Here is an 11367-nt window from a genome sequence, read left to right on the forward strand (position 1 = left end):
ATATCATTTAAAGAGGATACCAGAAAAAAACTTTTCTTGAAGCTTTTCAAATGTACAGTACCTCTGATGATTCCTATTTCCTGAATACTCTACAGCAGTGGGACTCAACTGGTGGGTCAGGACCCAAAAGTGGGCCGCAGAGCCGTTTTCAGTGGGTCGAAATACTTGGGGGGGAAAAAACGGTGTCAAAAAATCTATAAAGTGCTTTATAAACCTTTGTACCATCTGAGGTCCAAACTGTGCAGCTTTTCATTAAATTAATTTGATTGGTAAAAAGAAAACTAAAATTTGGGCCGCAATTTCTCCTTAAGGAGTTGGTGGTGGGTCCTGAGGCTAAACCAGTCGAGAACCACTGCTCTACAGGAGCTGTAAAGTGAGGGGATGTGTTTTGCCTTGATTGCGTAGCTTAGCACTTAATTTACGAGTCTCTTCAAAAGAGCATTAAGATCCACTCAGAATGCAAATCACAATCCGCGGGGGAACCAGAACTCGATACTGGACATGCTGTGAGTGGAATTCTTAGAGGTCAGAAAGTCATCAAGTATCCGTCTCACTGAGCAGAGGTCACATCTACACAGAGAATGAGTGAGGTCTGCTTGGAAGTCCGAGCCTCATGATGCTGATATACGATAGAAAGAAAGAACATTGTATCCAGATACTGGGACTTTCAACTCTGCACCCCTATGAACTGCTCACCCTTGTCTCACGGAAGGTGTGTTTCACCATTTATCGTGCAAAGCAACATGTCACAGCCTCATTCGTGTTGTGATACTTTCTGCATCTTGCTTGGAATTTTTCACTGTCAAAACTTCTTCCACTGTCTCCCTAGTTTACTGTGCAACTCTGTTGATATTACACATTAATAATTCAGGGGTAGACATCGAGTTTTCAGCAGAGTTCTATGAATTTTGGCACATTTAGACACTGTTACTCCATCCATGATCATCTGTTTAACCTTAAACTATCTAGATGAATGACTAGCCATGAAAAAAAAAGAATTACAAAGAATAGAAACAAAACAAGTTCAAAAGCTTTTGTAATCGAAGGCTGAAATCGATACGTTCAGATAAACCTAACATAAGGGGTGTCCTGGGGATCTTCTTTGAATTTACAACATCACTGCTTTAATGAACACTTGATATGCATTTAACATTCAATACTCTCTGCCCAGTATCAGGAAATCACGTTGTTCTTGTTGTCTGTCTGCCACTCTACAATTAACATTTATTGTCTGTAAAGACTTCTTTGTGTTCACTGGATCAAGATAGAGTATAAATTGTAAAATAAGATGGATGTTGCATTTTCTATGCATCACCTGTACCAGGTTACGTACCACAGACAGCACAGACTCAACTCTCACCTGTTATGCCCAACAGTCCAAATTGAGTTCTTCCTGTCTAAAAAGAAACATTTACTCTCCTCCTCCGGGGGTTAATGGTGTTTGCACCACTATCTTAATCGTGCACTGATGACTGTGTTTTGTGTTCAGTCTCTTTGGAAAGAGAGCCTGTGAAGCCCCTGTCTCTCTAATCTCCCCCCAGACTCTTATTTAGAAGCAGCATGTTTGTTGATGTTGGGAGCTTGAGTAAATAGCTGAAGGCGTTGTAACTCATGCAGCAATGTGATCTCGCTTGGATATGTGTCTGTCTCCTAGTAGGGACTATGTGAAATGCAGATTATGTTTACATGCCTCATGCTGCTCTGGTCAGTAGGGGGTAGACAGCCACAGAGGGGAACAGCGCTTTCCCAAGCTCAGTCTGACCCCCTTTTAACTCCTCACTGGGCTGCATCGAGCCCTTTGGGCAGCTCAGTTTGCTGCAGAGTCAGGCAGGAAATGGGCTTATGTGCAGGCTCTGCTGTGGTAGATTTTAAACCCATCTGTGGGGGATAGATAGGTCTGATTTATCACCCCTCGTTTATGGTACATATTCTATTTGTAAATCAAACAAACTACATTTCCTTCTGTTACCATCCCTCGTTTCTGTCCTGTTTTCTCTACAGTTTCCTCCAAACAAATGCCGACAAACTGGAAGACACAAAAGTGAATGTTAGCAGGCAGTGAAAATCAAATACAGCAGTTAACGCCGGCAAAGTCACAGTGGGCTATAAAATGTAGACCACAGTCAGCACACAAACAATGGGGCTGCTATTTATTCAGAAAGCAATGGCTGTGCAGCAGCTGGAGGAAGATCACATGGAATGAAAAACAGCAAACAATCATGTTGTTACATTGCATCACAAATTATTATACTACTTCTCTCTCCCTCTCACACACACACACAGTATATGGTTGGTAGTATATAGTATATGGAAAATATTGGATATCTATCTGTTTGGCTTCCTGTTTGTGGAATGATAAAGGCTCAGCAGGATTACTGTGGCATCTACCACTGTAATTACATGTGTTTTTCTATATTCTAAAAATAAGGTGGTTTGGTTTTTTGCAACCATTGCCCTACTCTCTCTTCTGGTCTTACATTATTAAACCTTGGAGATTCCAGTATGAAATCTCTATATCTCTGTGTATAAAAAAATATATTTTTTAAAAACACCTAAAGCTATTAAGGTAGTAATGGACCTGCAGCTGTCGTTCCAAACAAGCATAGAAAATGTCATACTGTGTCTAGAACAATGATATCTGAAGACTTTTGTTTCGTCTCTGACCTGTGTCAGGGTCATTTTGTCTGCATTTAAGGCTCATAAGTTGGATCTGGCCCTCGTCAATGAAACTAAGACAAAATGACCTCAGATCTTAATCTTCATCATTTTCTGGTCAAAGTAAAGAAAATGTCTTTGACTTTTTTAAAGAAAACATTTTTTTATCTGAACTGACGACATGTGTCCAACTGTCTGTAGTTGAAACCTTGCCTACAGTCACTTTTAAATATGCATACATCCGAAGTGTTTAAAAAAAAACCATTATGATGGATGCTGTCCTTTATTGGGTGGAAGACGAGGGGAACACCTCAGGGAGAAAAGAGAGCTTCAGTGCAAGTCATATTGTGGAACGGTTCTGTGAATTAACTGTGTGGAAAGCACCAGAGGGACTGAAGTACATCTCCAGTCTGGTTTGTAATCAAATGCTTTTTCAGTACAAGTGATACAAGGGTACAGCAGACACACCGTTAGAAATAGAGAGGGAGTCTCTGTATGGCAGTGTTTGGTTAAATTATTATGATTTCACGCCTGATTGACCTATAATGTGAATACATTATACGAGTCTGACTTCTACTGGACAACACGTGCCATTACAAGCACACATCAGTCAGTCTGTCACATACTCATTTGGATAAGTTCTAACCAATGAACAATGCTTTTGCCTTTCTGAGTGGAATAAGTACAACTATTTTTCTGAGGATTAACAGAATATCAATAAGGCAAATCTACTGTACAATAGTTTCATTTTGAAACGGTGATTTGACACTGATGCATTAAAAATCAATCAAATCCATCTGCACTACTGAGGTTTTTCCCTTTCCGTCTTAGCTCTGTGGTGTTTTTATCAGCTTCACTTTCTTATCATCATTCCTGAAGCACTTCACAACCTTTGCTTAGAATGTGTTATACGTTTATTATTATTAAAAACAAAACATTGAGTTAGTCATTACCTGTGCTCTGAATTACTTTATTTAATCTATTTACAAAAGAATACAAAATGATCCTCATCGAGCTCTAATAAATGTTTTACAATACATTTAGAAACAAGGAGGACACACATCAGGCACGACAGAGAGGATCACTGCAGCTCCAGTGACAGGAACCATGATATCTTCAGTTGATCATTTCATTTGTGGTGCAGTTTTGTCCAATTGGCAGCTTCTTTCCGCCCTTGCTTCAACCCCTTTAGAAAAAAAAAAGAAGAACATGTTTTTATTCTGTAGCTGTGCTTTAAACATCAAGGACACTTTAAATGAAGCTGGACACATTTCATGAAAAGCATATTAGCTCAAATGCATGGGCACAAAAATGGACTATCTTCAACAAGAAGAGCATCTAATTACTACTTACGCCCACTGCTATTGACAACATGATGCAGGAGAATAACCTTTAAAAAAGCTCAGAGTCCTTTTTTAAAAGCCCATTGCAAAGTCAGTTAGCTTCCAAGCACATACCAGGTAGTATCCTGTGTGATATCCACTCATGTACCAGGAAATGAGCACGCTGCCCAAGGCCTCGTCATCCACCAGGTCAGGGCTCATCGGTGGAGGAGGAGGGATCATCTGTGGTCCAGACATCAACAGAGGCATATGTGAAAACGTAGTGTAGATGAGCAAAGCTGCCGATATTTGTGGTCGGTCATAACAGAGCCAAATCTAAAGTTGTCTCCCAATTAGCAACTGAATGAGTAAAAGTGTTACGTGTACATTTGCTCAAACAAACACTATCTGCTTTAACTCTTGCATTTGTGTGTAATGATACACTTCGACTCACCGGTGGACCAAACGGCATCATGGGAGGCCAGGAAGGAGGTACAGGCCCGTGTCCACCAGTTTGTCTGTTTCCCCCCTGGTAGAGGAAATGAAAGACATAAATAAGAAATAAAATACAACTCTGTTTCAAATAACCCTCTTTAGTCAAATTTATTTTTAAAAAAGTGTGAAATCTGTCTGTCAATTTTCAAATACAGAAAGCCACTTGGTCATGCTGCTTACCTGTCTGAAAGCATGCATGGGAGGTGGGCCTGGAGGAAACCCAGGAAAACCAGGAGGCAACACAGGAGGAGCTTCTTTGTGGGTCTTTGGCTTCTGGGGTCTACTGTGGGGTTGTTTTTTGTTTTGATTTGATTTGGACGACCTGTCACTCTCCTCGGTCGATGATTCCACCTCATTCACCTTAAGTTACAGAAACATTTTGCTGTGTCATTGACTTGTCTTTTCCCCTCCCTAAATGAACGGGAAAAGTTTTTTCTTTTTTCTTTCGAGCCAATGAAAAAATTGCTACAGAAAAAAAAGTCTAGAGACAAAAATTAACTTATCTCCAGCCAAATCAATTTACAACTCATAAAGGATGCAAGTGCTGTACTTATTACAACTTAATCACATGACTGATTACACTGTGATATAGCCATTTGTTATGTATGACACTTTCCAGGAGTTTTAATTTGATAAAGATTATGTACTGTACAGTATATTTATCTCACTTTGCACCAACTGACCAAAACTTTCAGCACTTTCTTCCAGCTATTATATGTGGTCTAGAAGCCAAAACATATTAGGTTGTGTTTTTTTGTAAGTCAGAGACTGAGTATAATAAACGAGATATACTTCCATTTTATAAAGATATATGTGTTAACTCGTTCCTGTTCAAGTACATATTTACCCTGATTCTAACTTACTGATAGTAAATCTGATAGTTATAGTAAGGAATGTCAGCCATGACATCAATTTATGCTATTTGCCCATGACGTATGTTTTTAAATTGGCATCAGTGAATAATAAAAATACATCAACACGATGTAACCAAGGAATTCAAAGTAGATCACCTGTTCAATAAGCAATTCAAATTGTTAAACGTATCAAGTCTGATAAAATGCACTAAATATACTCAATGTCATAATTACGAGTTAAACCTTTTACGTCAACTTCTTTACCTTAGTATTCGATTCCTCGTCCCCCTCACATATCTCTGAAAGCAAGTCTTCAAGGTTCTGCTCCTCCTCGTTACCGTACCCTGTAAAAACAACTACGCAAGTGCCTCTCTTCTCGTCTACGGAGGTGACGGTGGCAGCATAGAGCTGGCCATCTTCAGACCAGTATGCACAGCACGAGTCCCCAACCTGCCACTGTGACAAAACACCAAGAAATAACAAAGACGGACAAATAAGAGACAAATACGAATCATTATAAACATGTCATTCAACATAGACACCTTACTGTTGTGTTCGTACTTTACACCCGTGATGTTCATCTAAATGTATTCTCTAACACAGGGGTTCCCAAACTTTTCAGCTTGCGACCCCCATTATGACGGTGATAGATACTTGGGACCCCACATTTGACGCACTAGGTCAAAAACACTGGCATGAAAACAGCAAACAATAGCCCAAACACCATCATATTATTTTTGTAATTTATTGTAAGAAACTACTTTTTTTTTTTTACTTACTGTATTTTCAAATTAATGGTTGAAATATCACATTTTAAACCATTTTTGTATGTTTTTGAAAGGAATCTCGCGACCCCCCCCTAACAGTGTTCCGCGACCCCCGAGTGGGCTGCGACCCCCACTTTGGGAACCACTGCTCTAACACACAATAAAACAAGATATTTATGATTTCTCCTGCCTGTACGTTTGTATATTGTCTCTATTTGCAGTTACACACCTCTTTATCTGGTGGTGCGTTTGTTCTTTTCCTGCTCTGGTTCTTTTTGATGCTTTTGCGTTTTTTTCCTGGTTGGTTTTTCTTGGAGGCCTGTGGCTCGTCTTCGCCCTTCAGAGCAGTCTGACGCACAAGAGTTGAGATGTTAAGTGACAAAATCGAAGACAATGAACGCATCATGTGAACACACTGCAAAGCATCATTTTTCTTTTTTACCTTGAATGACGCAACTGCCTTGTCATAAGCCTTTACCAACGCCGTGTCATCCCATATGTCTGAATCGTCACTCTGGAAGAGAAAACGGATTTAGAGCATCTGCAGATTAAACATTAATCTTTTGAACAAGCTTTATATGCTCAGTGTGAACAGATAACATGTGAAAGCGGCTGTGGGTTTTGTCATTACGTTTTCATATATGCTACCTTTACAGTGCAGTATTTTATTTTGCATATCGCCTGACTTCTAACCTGGTTTACTGTGGTGCATGATGCATCCTCTGCCTGCACTGTGGGAAGGATGTTACTGCATCCTTTATGTAGCTGAAGCTAATACACGTGTTGGATGTGAAATACATCATTATAGTCCTACGATGAAGCTTTATCTCAAACAAAGCACCTCTCCAGGTAACCCGCAGATCTCTGATTTGCCTTTTCCCCTACTCCTTTCCTCTTTATAACTTAATTTAGCCGTACTAGTCGTGGTTTGTAGCTTAGACTCGTAGCTCAACATGTCCAACCAAACCTCTTAAATAAAAGCCTACAAAAGTTCACGCGGGTTAGTCTTCTGTTAACTACTGTATCGTAGCTGACCTGCCCAGTTCCCCGTGCAAACAACACGTCTTTGCATCCGTTCGCCATGTGTAAGATGTGTAAACTCCGCTGCTTTTCTCTGCTAGCTAATTGCTACACAACACAACCTAGTCAACGTGCGTCGTATACGTGACGTGCTGCAAAGCTTGTCGACGTATATATCGTGCGACATATTGGTTGGCTTGGCAACAGTCGTAGGTAGCGTTGGTTTCCGACTTCTCAAACACACGTAAAAAAACCAAAAACAAACCAGATAGTTGGGTATTATTAAAGAAGCGTCTGTTAGCGTATGTAGCCAGCTTCATTATAATCTTCAGTGAAGATGATTGATTCTTCTCTGAATTCTTTGGGTGCGAAAGTAGTGGTCGCTGCATCCGGCGATGAGAATCATCCACCAGAAAACATCATTGACGGGTGAGTGTCAGATAGTTATTTCTGAAACAACGCAAATGCTTAAGTTAACCGTAATAAGCCACACTTAAAGATAATCCCAGAGGATCCATTTGTCCAGTGCTGTTAGACCTCAACCTCCTCTAATAAATGTTCATCTTGTTTGGTTGACCCCTCTTCTTTAGAAACACGACAACCTTTTGGATGAGCACTGGTATGTTTCCTCAAGAGTTCATCATTCACTTGGCTGATCTCGCGAACATTACTGCAGTGACTGTCGACAGCTACAATGGTATGTAGTCTTTGATAGCGTCATAGTGTTGATTGTTTACCTGATGTTTTAGAAACCAGACAAGTCCCCAAAGACGCACTGTAAATACAGGTTAAAGTCCCTTTAAACCGAAAGAAAAAAATGTTTTTTTTAGTTTTTTATACAAAAGAAGAATGTATTATTAACCACCAGGCCAAATTTCAGCAATGAAAAAAATGAAAAAATTGTAATTTCCCTCAATAAATACATTGATAAGTCATGTTCTATTCAGGTGTATTCATGTTGCCCACATTTAAAAGTTAGGGACAGTGACAATCTCCTTGTACATATTTAATATTTTATTATCATCAGTTTGAAAAGCTATCTAATAAGTGTCAGATCTTTTAATTTACATAATCCAATCACAGATGGTAAACTGTATTGGAAGATGCAACACCACAAATTCTTAATCTGAAGGTTTTAGTGTCTATGTATGATCAGCTCCCAAATAATTGCATCTTTACTCTATGCTTAGCAATTTCTTCTTAATCACAGAGTGAAGATGTCAGTTGAGAAAGCCACAAATTCTTGTTTAATCTTTTCCCCAAACTCTTGGATTAAACAATTTACTGTGAATCAAACCACTGTGTGCAAATAAATGAACAGAAATGGACTTAGATCACTTGCATGGAGACACTGCTCGCATGCTGGTTTTAGACATGTGTTGTGTTTTATATCATGCTCATGTTGTTATGCAAACACCCATCCAATAGTTATTGAGATATTTCACTCAAAGATGAAAAACAACAACAACAACAATCTAATGACATAAAGAAATATAATTAAAACAAGAGTAGCATCAATAATACAAATTCAACATCTGAGTTTCAATATGTTCAAGGGAATCGACCCAAAATGTGTTAAGATATTTCAGGATGACTGGCCAATGGACAGACTACCTTTATGAGCCTAAATCCCACCCTGGCATGAATGTCATTGTAACAGATTTTAACAGATTTAATGTGTGTCAATGTCAATATCCACATTTTCTTGTGACAAGGCAGGTTATCACTGTTTCTCATGCTTACTTGAAAAAACAGTTCATGTGTGCTGTGCCAATCTTAAAAACAGAAATAAACTTGTACCTTTTTAAAAAATATATAAAAAAGTAAATATTTTTCTGTTTGTGTTGTTTTCTCTTGCAGTCAAACGTCTAAAGATAGAAAAGAATACCTCACAAAATGTTTCTCATTTTGAGTTGGTCACGGAGCAAGGTAAGAGAGGCATCTATCCACCATCTATTTTCAAAATGTCCATTGAAGAATTGAATGTAGGATTTCATAAACTGATTGTCTTGCAGAATTAGAACATACAGAGGGACATCTTCAGTCAAATACTATATCGGTAAGCCCAAATAAATTCATTGTCATGTAAAACGTGAAATTGTAGCACTAAGAGGAAAAACATTGAATCTATTTCTCTTTTTCAGCTAAATAGGAGCAGCGCAACCCATCTTCGTTTTATCATCACCTCAGGATACGATCACTTTGTCTCAGTGCATAGAGTCAGTGTACAGCATTAAAACATTTGATGGTTGCATCATGCATTTATGTATGTATATATTTATATGTCATTATTTGGTCAATAAAATATGAGTAGATCTCATTATATGCATAGTCTGTTTTGATATCACACACATTGACATCTTCTCCCGTGTGACAAGCAGCTGTAACGAGGAGTCTGATTAGCATTACCATGAATATGTAAGGCTTGAAAACAATAATTTATTTCCAAACTAAATAACTGCATCATCTCAATATTATCAGTTAAGTTGCAAACAAAGCCCATTTTGAAATCTGTCCTTAAATTCTGAAATGTTCCTGAATCGTTTTTAAAAAAAAGTACTTTTTGTCCTTATTTAATGTTATGAATTCGTTTTATTCTACATTTAACAATTCCTGCTAATTTCAAAAGCCGATAGTTGGCAACGCTTTTGAGTAAAAGGAATGGATTGTGATGAATGGCAGAATTTCTTACAAAGGAAGATTGTCTCTGTGTGAGAGATAGAGGTAATTAACTAATTTTGAGCAGTGGGGCTCAATTTGGCATCCCCACCACCCCAACGGCCCCCCCTTCAGCAGAATTTAACATCCCTATAGAAATGGTGAGCCATGGGCAATGCAGCTGGGGGGTTGGGGAACCAGATGGTTTCCCGGCCAACCAGCAGGTCTCTAAAGACCGCGGGCCTATTCACACTCAGTATTCAAGCCTCCTCCTGTACTTATATCCTACACACACATTAACGTGCACACACTTGCAAACTAACACTGACTCCTATCTACCTCCACTGCCATTTCAACTTGTCTGTAACATAGGGTTCAGTAGTCAGTCTGGACCCTTTGGGACTCCCTCCCCAATTACTCTGCTGACTGTGGCGGCGCTTTGGGATTTGCTGAGGCTGTGTTTGCTGTATCTGGACTGCATTCAGGTCTCCGAATAAACCAATAAAAATATGAAATACATGCCTGAATAACTAGCCCCCTGTTATTTTACAGCAACTAATTGCTTGCGGGTATAGCTGGGATATAGCACATTTGAGTATGTGAGTGTGTAATGAGTAATGAGGCCAAGGTGGAAAGTGATAGTGTTATTGACTCATCTATTATTTACCGGTATGGAATATTTATTATAATGTTGGAGGTGAGGCTCTGGAGATGAAGTGCAAACTCCAGAACAGTTACATTTTTCCCTCCAACAATTGTTCAAATGTGAATTATATCATTTCTTGGCTGAGAATATTTAATAGATCCCTTCTTTTGTATGTTGAACAGATTTGCAGAAGCGCCTTCCCATCACTAATGGATTCAGGCTCTTTTGTGCTTGACTGTCAGCCGATCAGGAGAATCACAGCAGGATATGAGTGCGTTATTATCATGTCACTGCAGGGGCAGGGCTAAATTATTACCCAGTGTCTTCTGACGGCTGCCTAACTGCTGTCCAATCACACTGAGACATCTGCCGGACCAGAACTTTGCATGTTCAGCTGAGTTAATAGAAAAAGATTTATATCATAACCTTCCCCAAAAAACCCTCCACTCCCTCCTGCCATAATTGAAATAGTAGATTCCCTGAAAAAGATAAATATTAAAGCTGGAATGCTATTAGAAAAAAGTACATTTGAAATGGCTGCATGCATGTACGTACTGCATTAAGACTATAATATATAATATTGGATCTATTTTTATACAACTATGACAGGGATGAAGAGTAGATGATGTTTCTTACTTTGTTAGTTTGAGTAACAAATCCCCCGACCCACCCACCCAGCTCTGTTATTTTCTTTTATGTCAAACCAACGACTCTGAGTTCCTGTTATCTCCTCTGTGTGGTCCTCCTTTCATGAGCATTGACAATGGGCTTTAATTTGATTTCAGTCTTGATTCGGCCCAATCAGCTTAGGTCTGACAGAAGCTGAGCTGGAAAGAGCTGCAGCGTGAGGAAGGAAACACTATAAAGGCAGATATTAGATGATTAGACCAGAGAGGAAAACAATCTTCTCATTATTGAATGTAAGAGGGCTGGAGAATGATAATGAGGGA

General features: G+C 39.1%; 2 protein-coding genes across 3 annotated transcripts; one reads left to right on the forward strand and one right to left on the reverse strand.

Moving 5' to 3' along the window:
- Positions 1-3609: 3609 nt before the first annotated feature.
- On the reverse strand, positions 3610-7264 carry smn1 (survival of motor neuron 1, telomeric). The gene is made up of 8 exons (XM_061037985.1): positions 7129-7264; positions 6536-6607; positions 6323-6442; positions 5591-5782; positions 4653-4832; positions 4432-4506; positions 4113-4220; positions 3610-3841 (listed from the first exon to the last, which is right to left on the reverse strand). Exons 1-8 carry the CDS (start codon positions 7174-7176, stop codon positions 3785-3787), a joined length of 852 nt encoding a protein of 283 aa, XP_060893968.1. The 5' UTR covers positions 7177-7264; the 3' UTR covers positions 3610-3784.
- Positions 7265-7280: 16 nt separating this feature from the next.
- On the forward strand, positions 7281-9433 carry hspb11 (heat shock protein, alpha-crystallin-related, b11). 2 transcript variants are annotated; one of them, XM_061037987.1, is made up of 5 exons: positions 7281-7542; positions 7704-7732; positions 8974-9042; positions 9129-9172; positions 9258-9433. In XM_061037987.1, exons 1-5 carry the CDS (start codon positions 7451-7453, stop codon positions 9348-9350), a joined length of 327 nt encoding a protein of 108 aa, XP_060893970.1. In that variant the 5' UTR covers positions 7281-7450; the 3' UTR covers positions 9351-9433. The 2 variants fall into 2 exon arrangements, with proteins under 2 accessions (XP_060893970.1, XP_060893969.1); XM_061037986.1 differs by having other exon boundaries at positions 7295-7542; positions 7704-7810.
- Positions 9434-11367: the final 1934 nt, after the last annotated feature.

The sequence above is a fragment of the Labrus mixtus genome, chromosome 5 (assembly GCF_963584025.1).
Source record: "Labrus mixtus chromosome 5, fLabMix1.1, whole genome shotgun sequence".
In the NCBI taxonomy this organism is placed as follows: domain Eukaryota; kingdom Metazoa; phylum Chordata; class Actinopteri; order Labriformes; family Labridae; genus Labrus; species Labrus mixtus.